The following is a 17,093-nucleotide window of genomic DNA, read 5'->3' as shown; positions in this document are numbered from 1 at the left end:
GGAAAAAAACTGTCTATATGCATAGTATATATATGGATAAATAAAATGTCTGTATTACAGAAAAGGGAGATTTCCTTGCCCTTGATCTGGGTGGTTCCAAATTCCGAGTCTTAAATGTGAAATTGTCTGAAAATGGGAAGCAGAGTGTGCAGATAGACAGCCAGTTATACCCTACCCCCAAAGATATCACACAAGGCAGTGGGACAAAAGTAAGTACATGTCACTCACTTCTCCCCTTCAGAATTCAATGCACAATATATTTATTCAATGACCTGTTTTTGCTAAAGATATAGCACTTTCTTTTTAGTATAACCATTTGATAACAGATCTTATCTATAACGAATTGTCCTGAATTTCTAACAATGAAAGTCACCTTCGCACCGTTGGGGTCACAACGTGGTCACTATAAAGAAAGACCTTTGTACTTCTGCTATACCCTACAAACTCTTCCAAGCCTCAGTCTACAGCGGAGTAACAAGGTGTCTCCTGTGTGATGTCATTGTTCACTTCAACTAACAATGGTCAACCGAGATCGTTTGCAATAGGGATGTATGCTCATTTGAAAAGAAAATGAAAAATGCAACGAAAAAAAATAATTTTACTTCATTTTGAAATAAAAAAAAGTTGTACACAAAGTATTGATTTTGTTTCAGCTTTTATTTTATTTTTGACATTTGCGAAGGAAGCTATTATTGCGGGCTACCGTTAAGACAGTGGTGGACAACCCTGGTACTCAAGGGCCACAACCCAGTTGGGTTTTCAAGATTTCCACAATGAATATGCATGAGATCTATTTGCAAACAGTGCAAGCAGTACTTGGAAAGCAATCTCATGCATATGGGTTGCGGCCCTCGAGGACTGTGGTTGCCCAGCCCTGCATTAAGACAATACCACTCCCCTGTTCTGCAAGGATTTATTGTGTGCTATTTTAGTACAGGGTTCCATTTTATACAGTAAAATCTTGTGCTAAAGTAGCACAACTTGTGGTAATGGTAGCCCACGTTGATAAATTCCCCCCTTGGTCATTAAAGCCTAGGGGTTAACAGAGGCACTGCATGTTTATTTTTCAGCTCAGACAACTTAGAGCCAAAACAGGGCCAATCCTTTGCAAGCAGCCAATCCCAGTTTGAAAAAATAAAATGAAGGGACCCTTTCACTAAAGTGCACTAAGCAGTTAGTGATTATCACTGTTAGTGCATGAGTGCAATAACCCTGGAGTAATGCACATACTGTGGAATTCCATAAATAGCGCCTAAAGGTAGGCACTAATTCCACACCTACATTTCGGTGCGGAAACATGTTCCGATGGACACAAGGTGCCGAAACGGGGCTGAAATGGCAGATCAGTGCACAAATACATTTACGTGCACAGTTATAGAATAGTGCCTAACAGTTCTGTATTATTGTTTGTTTTTCTTTAGGAGAATTTTATTAATTATTGTTTTTTTTTTATTGTGGATTGTTTTACGTTTAATGACTATGTATGTGAACCTTTAGTTACCCGCTTTGGACAAAGATGGGATATAAATGTAGTAAATAAATAAATAAAATAATGCATCTTACTGCCTATAGGGGTGTGAGCATTTACACTAGCCATTGAGTTAGCATAATTGTATTTATTTATTCAGATTTATTTACCACCTTTTTGAAGGAATTCACTCAAGGCAGTGTACAGTTGCTTGCCTAAAGTTAGGTGCTTAAATGCGGATTTATGCTAGTATTCTATAATAACAATAATGCGTACAATTGCCAATACAGAATATACGCTTAGCGCATTTTTTTTATGGCACCTAATTTCAGGTGTCCTTATAAGAATTACCGCCATTGTGTTGCAAAGCCCCAGTTCAGAGAGGTTTATCTAATTTGCAAGCTCCTTTCACGCTCACAGTCCAACAGCTAATCTGTCATTGGTGGTTAATGCAACATTGTTTTCTCTCTCTCACTTATGCAGTTATTTGAACATGTTGCTGACTGCCTCGTTGATTTCATGGAGACAAAAAAATTAAAACATAAGAAACTACCCCTTGGTGCTGCATTCTCGTTCCCTTGCAAACAGACTAAGTTAGAAGAGGTAAGATAATACCTACGCAGCTAGAGATCCAGCTGCTAGTGGGAGTTGTGTTTTCTTCGGAGGGAAAATGAGAAAGGAAATGGTCATATTTATGGGCAGGCACAGCTTCCATTTAATGTGTTTACTATGGGGTCAATTTTTAAAAGCCTGGTTAGTGTAAATGCTGCCTAATCCTTCTAAAATGACTTTCTAAATTGACCCGAATAGGAAAAGTATTATTTGTATGAGCAGAGTTATCTGTACAGATTTACGGGGGACGTTATCAAAGTGGGCTACCAGTATGATGTGTTATTTTACTGTTAACCCCAACACGAGTTAGTGGTAAAATAACACGTCTTAATGGTAGCCTACATTGATAACTACATCTCTTAGCTGATTTCAGTACCCAGCTAAATTTAGAAAGGCCACTCCGGGAACACCCTAATCTAGTACATTTCTTAACAGGCTTAGGGGGGAAGTTATCAACATATTAATTCAGGTTATTTTACCACAAGTTGGGTTATTTTAGCACAGGGTATCATTGCATAATTGAATAATAAGCACTAACTAGCTCATTATTCAATTAAATTGCACACACAAATTGGCCACCTGCCCAAATTTACACGTGCAATTTTTGGCAACTTTTGTAGAATTAGGGGATAAATGTTTATTTTACCTTTGCATTCCAAACTTCAGATTATGATATTATTATTATTTTTAAAGGGTGTCTTACTATCTTGGACAAAAAGCTTTAAAGCGAAAGGAGTTCAGGGTACAGATGTGGTCCACTCGCTTCAAAATGCCATCAAGAAACACAAGGTACAGTACACATTATAATGAAGCCCTCATGGACTTGCTTCTATAGGAATTAAGTTGTGCAATAGATGCCTTGTGTTCTGATCTCAAATGGATCCCTGGTATACTTTAATCTACTTGCTAACTTTCTGCCTGCTGGTACATTGAAGTTATTTACATTTTGTTTAGATTTTATTGTTAAAGTCCCATCTTTTCCTGATATAAATTAAACTGATGCACATCATTTGCATTCACTGATGTGTCAAAAGTATGCAAAAACTCTGTAGTAACACTAACAGAGTAACATAGTAAATAAAAACCAGATTGGTCCATCTAATCTGCCTGGTTGCATTTCTTCTCTAACGTGGTCTTTTACTAAGCCGCAGTAGAAATCAGCTGGCAGTAACTGCCGACACCCATAGAAATATAATGGGCGTCTTGGCATTTACCGTCAGCTGATTTCTACTGCGAGGTAAAAATGCTATCTGCGTCTTAGTAAAAGGCCCCCCTATGTGCCATGTTTTCCTAAACTTTCAATCCTTTTCCTACTGCAGCTCTCCATATCACTTCTAAGCATGCCCAGAACTCATGAAAGCATTGGCATCCGCCATCAGCTCCATTTCAAGTCTATTCTTCCTTTATGATTCTAAGAATGCCAATGTGAATACCGAATATTTTCCCCTGCAGTATTCCACTTGAGTTTGCTTGTTCAGCAGATATTATAGTATATGAGAAATAATGCAGAGACCTTTAAAGGTGCAAGCTTTTATTTTCCCATGGACATAAACCTGTAATACATCTGACCCCTCCCCGCCCCCGATGTTATAAAGATGCAATTTATTCCTTTCCTCTGCAGATTTTTTTAAACTGTTAATCACTAATGAACCCATTGGCTTGATGGGCTTTTTTTTTTTTCAATATATTCTATCTCATTTATGACAGTAGTAGTTCCCTCTGTCAAAACGCTACCCAAGTTTCATTGAGGCTGATATTCAGACTATGGGAGACAGCCTGGTTAGATCCTGTGGTCGGCAGTGAAGCTGAATATTCAATGCCAGGTCATTTCCAGTGACCGACATTGAATATCTGGTTTATTTTTGACTGGTTTAAACTTAACTGGCCAAGCCAATATTCAGCGCTGGCTGGTTAAGTTTATAGCAGCCAAAGATGGGCCTGGTATTTGAATGGCATGATTTGGCTGCCAAACTTAGCCAGTGATGTGCTGAATATTCATGACTACCAGGCTATAATGCATGATATAGCCGGTTAGCCGCTATCTCCCAGATTCTATATAGTGTGCCTTTCGGCGTGGATTATATAACAATAAGTACATAAGTACATACAGTGGGGGAAATAAGTATTTGATCCCTTGCTGATTTTGTAAGTTTGCCCACTGACAAAGACATGAGCAGCCCATAATTGAAGGGTAGGTTATTGGTAACAGTGAGAGATAGCACATCACAAATTAAATCCGGAAAATCACATTGTGGAAAGTATATGAATTTATTTGCATTCTGCAGAGGGAAATAAGTATTTGATCCCCCACCAACCAGTAAGAGATCTGGCCCCTACAGACCAGGTAGATGCTCCAAATCAACTCGTTACCTGCATGACAGACAGCTGTCGGCAATGGTCACCTGTATGAAAGACACCTGTCCACAGACTCAGTGAATCAGTCAGACTCTAACCTCTACAAAATGGCCAAGAGCAAGGAGCTGTCTAAGGATGTCAGGGACAAGATCATACACCTGCACAAGGCTGGAATGGGCTACAAAACCATCAGTAAGATGCTGGGCGAGAAGGAGACAACTGTTGGTGCCATAGTAAGAAAATGGAAGAAGTACAAAATGACTGTCAATCGACAAAGATCTGGGGCTCCATGCAAAATCTCACCTCGTGGGGTATCCTTGATCATGAGGAAGGTTAGAAATCAGCCTACAACTACAAGGGGGGAACTTGTCAATGATCTCAAGGCAGCTGGGACCACTGTCACCACGAAAACCATTGGTAACACATTACGACATAACGGATTGCAATCCTGCAGTGCCCGCAAGGTCCCCCTGCTCCGGAAGGCACATGTGACGGCCCGTCTGAAGTTTGCCAGTGAACACCTGGATGATGCCGAGAGTGATTGGGAGAAGGTGCTGTGGTCAGATGAGACAAAAATTGAGCTCTTTGGCATGAACTCAACTCGCCGTGTTTGGAGGAAGAGAAATGCTGCCTATGACCCAAAGAACACCGTCCCCACTGTCAAGCATGGAGGTGGAAATGTTATGTTTTGGGGGTGTTTCTCTGCTAAGGGCACAGGACTACTTCACCGCATCAATGGGAGAATGGATGGGGCCATGTACCGTACAATTCTGAGTGACAACCTCCTTCCCTCCGCCAGGGCCTTAAAAATGGGTCGTGGCTGGGTCTTCCAGCACGACAATGACCCAAAACATACAGCCAAGGCAACAAAGGAGTGGCTCAGGAAGAAGCACATTAGGGTCATGGAGTGGCCTAGCCAGTCACCAGACCTTAATCCCATTGAAAACTTATGGAGGGAGCTGAAGCTGCGAGTTGCCAAGCGACAGCCCAGAACTCTTAATGATTTAGAGATGATCTGCAAAGAGGAGTGGACCAAAATTCCTCCTGACATGTGTGCAAACCTCATCATCAACTACAGAAGACGTCTGACCGCTGTGCTTGCCAACAAGGGTTTTGCCACCAAGTATTAGGTCTTGTTTGCCAGAGGGATTAAATACTTATTTCCCTCTGCAGAATGCAAATAAATTCATATACTTTCCACAATGTGATTTTCCGGATTTAATTTGTGATGTGCTATCTCTCACTGTTACCAATAACCTACCCTTCAATTATGGGCTGCTCATGTCTTTGTCAGTGGGCAAACTTACAAAATCAGCAAGGGATCAAATACTTATTTCCCCCACTGTAAGCACCGCCATACTGGGAAAAGACCAAGGGTCCATCAAGCCCAGCATCTTGTCTCCAACAGTGGCCAATCCAGGCTTCAAGAACCCGGCAAAACCCCCCAAAAAAATTTAATTCTTAATAATGTTCAATGGACTTTTCCCTCAGGAATCTGTCTAAACCCCCTTTAAATTCCGTAAGGCTGTCACTACATTTTCTGGCAACGAGTTCCAGAGTCTAACTACACGCTGAGTAAAGAAAAACTTTCTCCTATTTGTTTTAAATCTGCCATATTCTAGCTTCATCTTGTATCCCCTGGTTTTGTTGTTGTTTGAAAGTGTAAACAAACGCTTCACATCTGTCCGCTCTATTCCGCTCATTATCTTGTAGACTTCTATCATATCACCCCTCAGCTGCCTTTTCTCCAAGCTGAAGAGCCCTAACCTTCTCAGCCTTTCCTCATAGGGAAGTCGTTCCATGCCCTTTATCATTTTCGTCACCCTTCTCTGCACCTTCTCTAATTCCTTTATATCTTTTTTGAGGTGCGGCAACCAGAATTGGACACAATATTCTAGGTGCGGTCGCACCATGGAGCGATACAACGGCATTATAACATCCTTGTGTTTGTTTTCCATCCCTTTCCTAATAATATTCAACATTCTGTGTGCTTTCTTAGCCGCCGCAGCACACTGAGCAGAAATTTTTAACTTCTTATCAACGATGACTCCCAGATCCCTTTCTAGGTCTGTAACTCCTAACGCGGAACCTTGCATGACATAACTGTAACTCGGCTTGCTTTTACCCACATTGCACTTGTCAATTTAACAAGTTTAACAAGCCAATGAGCACTGATAACTGCTCTTAACAAGCAATAATGAGCACTAATTGGCACTGATTAGAATTTAGGTGCACAACTCACTAAGCATATTCTGTAATGATGTGCGCCGAACTTCTAATGCGTGCAGGCAAAAAGAGGCATGATTATGGGTGGGGAAATGATCATTTCATGGGCGTTCCAAAATGGGATTTATGCCATGTTTTTGTTGGTTTAAATGGATGCACGTAAATTTAAGCGTTGAAATATCAACTAAGCATATTCTATAATCGGCACCCAAATCTAGGTACCGATTATAGAATATGCTTAGTCTCCTCCTATGCGCTGGCTGTAAATATTCAGCAGGAGCTAGCTGGCTATCCCCCACTGAATATTCATGAGTAGCCAGTTAAGTGCTATTTAACTGGTCAGGAGCCTTTCCTGGCTGGTTAAATAGCGCTGAATATGGGGGGGAGGGGATCATATATTGATAGACAGATATATGAAACATATAGATAGAAACATGACCCCTAGTAGTAATAGCGCAAAACTACTGCTAGGGGTATCATTTTGGAGATGGCTTAGCAGGTCAGGGGCGACTGGGGAATCATTCCTGCCCAACAACCATTGGACCACCAGGTGCAGGGCTGGTAGGCCTTATACATGTTGGACAGCCACTTAAGGGGGGCTTAACTGAGGTGGAGGGATACGCTCAGGGGGAGGTTGATAGGTTGATCGGGGGATATACTCAGGGAGCTTTGTTTGGGGGAATGTGCTTGTAGGGCCTTGATCTGGGGGTGAGCTCAGGGGGGCCTTGATCAGGGTGAGGGGATATGCTGGGGGCAGTTTTGATTGGGGGGATGTGCTCTGGGGGATCTTGATCAGGGGTGGTTTAATTGGATGGGAGGGGGGAATGGCACAGGCCCCTTTATGCTATGGCCTGAAAACATCAGGCTGCAGCTTTAAGGCCTGATGCTCCCACTTTACCATTATTTTACAAAGGCATGCTGAAAAATGGCCTGCGGTAGTGTAGGCATGGGTTTTGGGCGCACGCAGAATCATTTTTCAGCGCGCCTGTAAAAAAGGCCTCTTTTTTTTTACCGAAAATGGATGTGCAGCAAAATCAAAATTGCCATGCGTCAATTTTGGGTCTGAGATCTTACTGCCAGACATAGGCTTTGCAGTAAAGAATTTGGGCGATAATTACCTGCGTGCATCAGATGCCACTTGGCGTGTGTCTGCTACGCGCGCCAAAAAATAAAAAATATTTTTCAGACGCACATACCAGACGCGCACCAAAAATGAAATTACCACAAGAGCCACACGGTAGTCAGGCGGTAACTCCATTTTGGCACGCATTGGGCACGCGTAGATGCCTACGTGGCTTAGTAAAAGGGGCCCTATGGTTTTTATATAATAATGAGCTGCTTTACATTTACATTTTATGCATCTCATTCTTATTTAACCAGCAGTGATCTAAATGTCACGGTGGCAGAGTAAGAGAAGCTACATTAGAGCCCTTTAAATCATGTTGAGGTGCAAATAACCTGACTTAAGGCCCTGTTGCAGCTTAATAACTACATTGGTTAAAGTGTAACTTTTAGTTGGTATATTTTGTTGGTATCCTTGAAGAGAAATTACAGACACATACTGAAAACTAATATGTAACATTTTGCATTCCACAATTATGAATTAATATTGATCCATAAGAATAAATTGCAAAAGAATGTATACATAAGTTTGAGCTCAGCAACTAATGTGTTTGCTCTATTAGGACATTGATGTTGATATCTTAGCGCTGGTGAACGATACAGTGGGAACTATGATGGCATGTGGATATGATGATCAGTACTGTGAAGTTGGTGTCATTATTGGTAATTAAAATAATCATTTACTTTATTTTGCAATAATGCAGTAAAGGTTTTATAAGGTAAAAGAAACTAACGACAATGAACTGAACTCAAAAAATGTTCTGCAAGGTCTTATGTAGTTGAGCATTGTGGAAATTTAACTTTCCTAATGTGTATTGTTAAACTGACCTGTTCCAGCAGGGGGTAATTTTATCACTGTACACAAAGGAGTCCTTTTACCAAGCTGCAGTAAAAGGACCTCTGAAGTGGCGTTGGTGCATGGGTTTGCCGCCCATCGAGGATCATTTATACCACACTGGGTAAAAGGATTTTTTTTAATGGAAATGGTTGTGCAGTAAGTTAAGCACTTGTCAAGTGGCCATTTCGGAGGCAGTAAGGGCTCCCACGCTAACCTGATGGTAACCACACAGCAGTGCCTGATTACTGCCAGATAAGCCCCCGGTCTTCTGTGGGAGCCCGGCGGTAGAGCTAATTTGCCACACACCATTGTCGTGGTAGCCCTACCACGGCTTTGTAAAAGGGCCTGAAAGTTAGCAAATACACTCAGAATTTTCCCTATGTGGACCTTACTAGATTTTCAAAATGTTAAGTACTGTACATGCATACTTCCTTTGTAAAATTGCCCCAGAAAAAACTATGCACTTGCATTTCAACCTGTTTTTTGAGAAGCACATTTTTTCTGGGTTAAATGAAAAAAAGGAGGTATCCTACGTAAAACAGCAGCAAAGCCCAAGAGTATGAATAGACCATGGTCTTCCAACACAGAAGGAAGAAGGCACACGTGGTAAAAAAATAATCATCATTTAATAAAATCAAATGCATATAACAATGTCCATCAAAAAACATAAAATAGTAATAGGGAACAACGATGGTTTTCCAACTGTAGTATGAAGTCCGCCAGAGAGAGATGCAATCATGCGTGTGGACCTGACACGGACCCATGTTTTGGTATGAATGCCTGTTTCAGGAGTCAATGACTCTGATATATACGATATGAGGTGTAAATGTATGCAAAACACCTCTGTGGTAACAGCAGAACAACAACAACAACAAAAAGTAAACCCTTTGCAAAACCAAATGAGGAGAAACAAAATATAAAGGGGAACGACCAAAGAGGTACCAACTGAGGGATATCAAGACTTGATGCAGTCTTGCGTTTTGGCATGTAGTGCTCCTGCCTCAGGAGTCTCAGCTTCAGCTGGACTTGCAAATCCCTTGTACTGTTTAAAGACAGTTATAAACACAACACCATCAAGCAGCCCCCCACTCTGTTCAGCTGTGATGGCAAAATGAAAGCAGCTGCTAACAGTAGTACAGCTGATAAACAACCTGAACAATTTGTTTTGGCAAGAGCAGAAAACACCAAAAAGCAATCACAGTGCTAAATGTGTAGGCATCAATCGCATAGTGTAGCATATTTTTTCTGGGTTATAAAAAAAACACATACACTTCAATTATTTATTTATTTATTTATTGCATTTGTATCCGCATTATCCCACCTTCTAGTAGGTTCAATGTGGCTTACAGGGAATAAAGGGGGCGGTTACAAGTTATTGAGCAGGTTAGCAATTCGATAGATTAGTGCGAGTCTGTGGAGTTGTCTCGCGGAGATTATTATATAGAGCTAGGTTGTGTTCATAGGGGATTCTGTGGTGATTATTTGACTATTGGTAGAAAGTTACAAAAAATGAATTGAATAGGATCACAATATAGTCTAATAGGGTTGAATCGTTGATCTGACAGGGTTCAGTAAAGGTGAGAGGAGGGCACCTAGTACGTAGGGTAGTGCTTAAATTATGTGCTTAAATGGAAACCTCCCAAGCCTCTGCTCACTGCAGATAATAGTAAATGCATACATATTTTGCACATTCTTTGGTAGCAGAGTATTTATTAAGGTGCAGTAAAAGTCAGGGACTTACTGCACCTTAATTTCCCATGGAGGTGACGAACCTGTGATAGCTCAGTACCACCTGTTAGTCACTCCTGTGTTATATGAATAACACAGTTTGCATTAAGCCACAGCTGATGCTCCTGGGTACTTCTTAAAGAGACTAGCACAAATTCAGCAGCTGCCTCCATTCCTCCTCCCCCCACCAATGTTCCCCCTACACATCCGATGTGCCCCCCAATACATGCCCCTCACAGACTGGGAGAAGGACCTTTCTTTTCTCTGAGTAAATTCTATTTACCATCCTCCTCTGTTGTCTATTACTCAACCAGTTTCAAATCTAGTTCATCACCTTTGGTCCTAACTGATATCATTATGTTATGTTTTATCTAATTATCCCCGTCTAATCCTACATAATATTCTTATGCACCTTATTTGAAACAATTCTAAAACTCTTATTCCGTTAATATGATTGCCATGATAGTCTTATGCACCTTATCTGTATCTATATTCTGTAATTCTTATTCCATTAACGTGATAGTTGTTGTAATATATTGTAAGCCACATTGAGCCTGCAAATAGGTGGGAAAATGTGGGATACAAATGCAGCAAAATAAATAAATAAAATAAATAAACTTCAGTCCACTGAGTTTATTCATTGAGCCTCTTTGAGGCACCATGTCAATGGTTTTGCTGAAATCCAAGCAGACTACATTTAACACACATACTTGATCCGATCCTCTGGTCACCCAGTCAGAGAAATCAAGAAAAAAACTGAAAGAATATATTCAGTTCATATTTTGGCATTTCCAACTTATCCTAATTATGTTGTTGTACAGTTGGTTTATTCAAAAAGAATGAAAGATTAATGAGGTACAACACCTGACTATTGCATTCTTCAGAAAGAACTCTTCTTTATCGCAAGGTGGTGGTGCATAATCTAGCCTGGAACCAGTGTTCTTTTGTTATTGTAACTCTTTGTACGGGATTTGTACTTCATTGTCTTTATTTTTGTATCACAACAAAAACCCCACTGTGAATCTGAGATACGCACACTAGTACACAATTGAATTGAAATGTAGAAGGAAAAATCTCATACTACTGTGGCTAAACACGGTTCTGCAAACCGGACTGCAATATCAGCAAACTGAAAGCCCACAGTTCAAAAAGTAATCACAGGTTAGAAAACCTCCCATCAAACACCCGATTTGTAAAAGGAAAACAATATTCTATGAATTAGTGGAAAGCAATTATCTTCAAACGTGCTTCAAATCTGTTCTTCAATGCTCAATTCTGGCAGAGTCGGTCTCCAAGCAGTGAGGTCCCTAGTGTACTAGTGTAGTGTGCTTATCTCAGATTCACAGTGGGGTTTTTGTTGCGTAACATAATTGGATAGTGAATCTGATCTGCTTTTATTTTTGTATCACCTGCAATACAGGTACTGGTTCAAATGCCTGTTACATGGAAGAAATGAGTAACATTGATCTGGTAGAAGGCGATGAGGGGAGAATGTGCATTAACACCGAATGGGGAGCTTTCGGAGATGATGGCTTATTGGAGGATATTAGGACTGAATTTGATAAAGAAATAGACTCAGGATCCATCAACCCTGGAGTGCAGTTGTAAGTCTTTGCTTTGACAGTTGAATAAATCTCTGGTATGTACACCAGTTAAGTAAAATTCCATTTTACAGGTTTAAAAAAAAATGTGTTAATTTTGCTGAAGATGTACCTCTATCAAGTGCCATCGTTGATATGAAGTTTGGCAATTATGCTGTGTGCCAATTCTGTTTGGGTTTCTTCTTTGCTTTTTAGCTCACTCATGACCTGTATTATAATTTGTAAAACACAGACTTTTGTTACTGGTACTGAATGGTTCCACATTGTGATCAGCTACTGGTGTTACAGCGTGTTACAGTCATTCTTAGTCACTTCTCATTGCTTTCTCTGTATAACTAGGTTTACTATAGATCTATGAGCATGTATGCAGTCTTGGCCAATTGTCTAATTTTATTGTAATGAAGATTCAAGTTCATTTTAAAAAGATACAAAACTGAAGGAGATCAAGGCTTTAGGGTTTGTGTATTTCAATGTGTCACGTTTTCAAAACAGGCAACTAGGTTGTGAGCCCTTGGGCCACTGCCAAGGAGTGGCAGCGGCAGGCAAAACCACCCCACACCAGTGACAAGGCAGAGCTTTAATGAACAGTTAGGCTTCACCTGCACTTGGCCACTTTTCACCAAAGGTTGAGCCCTTGGCTTCAGGTGGCCGGCAGGACTTGTAGGACATGGCAGGAACAGGATCCCAACTAGATTGAACAGAGACTGAGGGTCAGAGGGGAAAGGGACAGCAGGGCAAGGAAAGGGTAAAATAAAGGACAGGACTGAAAGCTGAATACAGCCACTAAACAGGGCGCAAAATACTGACTAACAAGACACAAAACTAAAAGCTGCAGAGTAGCCACTAAGATACAAACAGACAAGGACTACACACAAAACTATAACTCAGAGACAAGACTAACAAACAAACAAACAAACAAACAACAAGCTAATCTAACTATCCACAGACTAACTAGAACAGACAAGAATCAAGGCAGGAAACCAAACTAGAAACTGGACTCAGCAGAAGTGCACCAGCACCCCAACATACCAGGGCCTTAGACGCGATGCAAAGGCAAAGCCAGAGAGTTTCAAAATGGCTAATAAGCCCAGACAGGAAAGACTCAGCTGCAGCAATCACCAGGAAGCTATGCTGGCTGTGCAGGCTCAATCCAAGCAAGCAAACCTGGCAGCCTGGAAGATCCGGACCGGACTCAGCTAAAATCTGGAACGAGTGATGGTCCATAGCAGCCACCCGTACTGGCCACCAGAGGGCGAGGAAAGCACAGACGTAACAGTACTTCCTCCTCAAGACCCCCCCCCCCCTACCTCCACAGGGAATTCAGGTCTCCACGGGTAGCAATGGTGGAATCTACGGAGGAGCCTCAAAGCATGACCGGGGGTAACTTGGCTGAAGCTGGAACCAGAGTCAAGACTGACATCTGGACAGGCATCAAAGCTGACCCTCGGACTGCTCTCAGGACTGGACCTCGAAGCAGACTCAGGCACTGCTTGGCTGGAACTCAACCTCGGAGTGGACTCAGGAACCGCTGGGCTGGAACTCCACCTCGGAGCAGACTCAGGAACAGCAGGGCTGAAGCTCAAACTTGGAACAGACTCAGCATCCTCTGGGTTGGGATTCAAAACAGACTCAGGCAGTTGACTGGAACTCAGAGCAGGCTCAGGCACTTGGCTGGGATTCAGCGCAGACTCTGGAACCTCTTGGCTGGAACTCAGGGCAGGCTCAGAAGCCTGGCTGGAACTCAGGGCAGACTCCGAAGCTTGACTGGAACTCAGAGCAGATTCCAGTTCTTGGCAAGATCTCAGAGCAGGCTCAGGCACTTGGCTGGAACTCAGTGCAAACTCCGGCACTTGGCAGGATCTCAGAGCAGACTCAGACTCAGCTGGGCTGGAACTCAAAACAGGCTCAGAAACTTGGCTGGAACTGGAACTCAGCATGGACTCAGCAGCTTGGCTGGAACTCCAATTCCAGTGCTTGGCTGGAACTCAGAGCAGGCTCAGGCACTGGGCTGGAACTCAGCATGAACTCAGGAACTGCAGGCGAGCCTGACGCTGTCTTTCAACGTCAGCTTCAGAAGTATACCACAGGGTGTAATCAGAGAGAAGTCTGAGGTGGTACTCATGGAGCGTGATGGAAGGATCAATAGCAGAAACTGGGTAATTAAGGGCCTCTAGCAGGTCGACATGCCTTCTCTCAGCTGCAGCTTCATGAGTATTCTTCAAGGCAGGCTCAGACAAAAGTTTGTCACGGTATTCCTGGAGCCCTATCCAAAAATAAAGGTCAGAAACTGGGTCAAGACCGGACTCCGAACTGGCACTAGGCACCGCATTCGGGCAGAGACCCAGATTGCCAACAGAAGAAAAAGTCATAGGCTGGAACCCCAGCTGGTAGGGTGATCTTACCAAGCTCATGGCCTTTGCATTCTGTCACGTTTTCTAAACAGACAACTAGGTTGTGAGCCCTTGGGCCACTGCCGAGGAGCGGCAGCGGCAGGCAAAACCACCCCACACCAGTGACAAGGCAGAGCTTTAATGAACAGTTAGGCTTCACCTGCACTTGGCCACTTTTCACCAAAGGTTGAGCCCTTGGCTTCAGGTGGCCGGCAGGACTTGTAGGACAGGGCAGGAACAGGATCCCAACTAGATTGAACAGGGACTGAGGGTCAGAGGGGAAAGGAACATACAGGGACAGCAGGGCAAGGAAAGGGTAAAATAAAGGACAGGACTGAAAGCTGAACACAGCCACTAAACAGGGAGCAAAATACTGACTAACAAGACACAAAACTAAAAGCTGCAGAGCAGCCACTAAGATACAAACAGACAAGGACTACACACAAAACTATAACTCAGAGACAAGACTAACAAACAAACAACAATCTAATCTAACTATCCACAGACTAACTAGAACAGACAAGAATCAAGGCAGGAAACCAAACTAGAAACTGGACTCAGCAGAAGTGCACCAGCACCCCAACATACCAGGGCCTTAGACGCGATGCAAAGGCAAAGCCAGAGAGTTTCAAAATGGCTAATAAGCCCAGACAGGAAAGACTCAGCTGCAGCAATCACCAGGAAGCTATGCTGGCTGTGCAGGCTCAATCCAAGCAAGCAAACCTGGCAGCCTGGAAGATCCGGACCGGACTCAGCTAAAATCTGGAACGGGTGATGGTCCATAGCAGCCACCTGTACTGGCCACCAGAGGGCGAGGAAAGCACAGACGTAACACAATGCAGATTTTTTATAGAGAAATGTCCTGTTGCATTATGGGATTTGTTAATTTACCAGATGTTCTTTAATTGCAGGTTTGAGAAGATGATTGGTGGACTGTATTTAGGAGAACTCGTGAGGCTCATTCTATTAAAAATGGCAAAGAGGGGTCTTTTATTTAATGGGAAGGTATCCACGGCACTACTTACCAAAGACAAGATTGAGACAGAACATGTGGCTGCCATGGAAAAGTAAGATGCTAACTACACATCAAGCACCAAGGGCTAGATGCTATATAGAGTACTTAAAAAATCAGTGCCGGAAAATCGATATTCTATAAGATGCACTTAAAGGGGCCCTTTACAAAGCCACGGTAGGGCTAATGTGCGGGTAGCATGGGTGTCCTTCGGTAGTTTTGAGGTAGTGCCTGCGGTTTCCCATGGTAGAAAATAATTTTCTATTTTCTAACTGGGGGGGGGGGGGGGGGTCCCGGTGGTAATCGGAAGCACAGCCACATTATTGTGCGCTATCTGATTAATGAATGAGCCCTTATCACCAAGTAAAGAGGTGGTGTTAAAGGCTCAGGCAGTAAATAGCCATGCGCTACTTTTAATATTAGCTCACCTCTATTTACTGCCCCCTTAAAAAAAAGCCTTTTTATCCGCCACAGTAAAAAATGGCCCAGCATGTGTTAATTTCACGCATCCAAACTAGCGTAGGCCACTTTTTACTGCAGCTTAGTAAAAGGGCCCAAACATTAGGCACAATTTATAGAACAGCACTTACACCTAGGAGTTGCACCTACTGTACTAACATATAGGTGACACTTGCAGGTATAAGGGCTATTGTAGTGGTGTACAGTTGGGTACATAAAGTTTTTGATGTGTTTTGGAGGGCTCACCATATAATATAAGGGGGTAATAATGAGATGTGTACCTGGGACCTTTTGGGTGAAGTCCACTGCAGAGCTCCTACTGTGCCCCACAGCTCTGCTGGGATGTCTGTTTGGCCAGTCTACTAAGAATGCTGGCTCCTCCTACATCTCAATGGCTTGGTCTTGTGCATTTTTCACTTGGATGGGGTTTTTTTTCCCGAAAATGGTCCAAAAAGATAGACGCACTGAGCAGAACAATGTCTAGCAAATAGCCTTAAAAAAAAAAAAACATTTTAGGTTCGAAAATGGCTATGTTTGCTGCTGGATTTTTCAGCTAGATGTCCAAAGTCAGATTTAGATGTCACATCAAAATGCCCCTCTATCCCTGGGGTTCTAAATATTGTGCTGAGATTTCCATGTGAAAATCTAAATGTATTCCATAACAATGCGCAGAAGCTAATCGGTTAACAAGCTAATCAGAGCTGATAAATGGATGTTAACAACCAATTGGCATTAATTAGAATTTACACTCACTACTTGCTAAGTGTGTTCTGTATCGTGGTGTGCGTAAATTCAAAGTTGCATAGTTGAAAAGGGGGCGTGGCCATGGGCATGGAATGGGCAGGTTGTGGGCATATCCAAAATCTATGCACGTTGTTACAGAATACACCTGTTCCGCACCTAATTTAGGCATTGGGATTTACACCAGGTTTTACTTGGCATAACTGTCCACAACTAAATTTAGGTGCATGGACCAGCATTCGGACTATTCTATAAACCACACTGTATAGAATACGCTTAAGCGAATTTTATTTCAGCGCCAAAGTTCTAAGCGTGAGATATAGAATTTAGTCCTATATGTCTCAACTGCACTTACTCCCTCGGCTGCCTATTGCTAGCATCATATCCATGTTATTTGAATGTTCTAATGCGTTGCATATTAATGTGCACATAAAGTATCATATCTGTTCTTTTTTGCTGCCTATCGTGGTGTATCATTTGTATTCTGCCAACATTTAATTACTATATGAATATTTTACTCTGCTGTTTTAATTTACATATT

General features: G+C 42.3%; 1 protein-coding gene across 1 annotated transcript in view; it reads left to right on the top strand.

Moving 5' to 3' along the window:
- LOC115471271 (putative hexokinase HKDC1) overlaps nucleotides 1-17,093 on the top strand; it is a 110,937-nt gene that overhangs the window by 22,201 nt on the left and 71,643 nt on the right. The window contains exons 3-8 of the mRNA XM_030204973.1: nucleotides 61-209; nucleotides 1,952-2,071; nucleotides 2,774-2,869; nucleotides 8,347-8,446; nucleotides 11,770-11,953; nucleotides 15,252-15,407. Coding sequence (XP_030060833.1) covers nucleotides 61-209; nucleotides 1,952-2,071; nucleotides 2,774-2,869; nucleotides 8,347-8,446; nucleotides 11,770-11,953; nucleotides 15,252-15,407 — 805 coding nt within the window. The remainder of the gene's footprint in view (nucleotides 1-60; nucleotides 210-1,951; nucleotides 2,072-2,773; nucleotides 2,870-8,346; nucleotides 8,447-11,769; nucleotides 11,954-15,251; nucleotides 15,408-17,093) is intronic.

Source organism: Microcaecilia unicolor, chromosome 5 (genome assembly GCF_901765095.1).
Source record: "Microcaecilia unicolor chromosome 5, aMicUni1.1, whole genome shotgun sequence".
In the NCBI taxonomy this organism is placed as follows: domain Eukaryota; kingdom Metazoa; phylum Chordata; class Amphibia; order Gymnophiona; family Siphonopidae; genus Microcaecilia; species Microcaecilia unicolor.
Note: the sequence above shows the minus strand (reverse complement) of the source record. Positions and strands in the feature narration are given on the sequence as shown.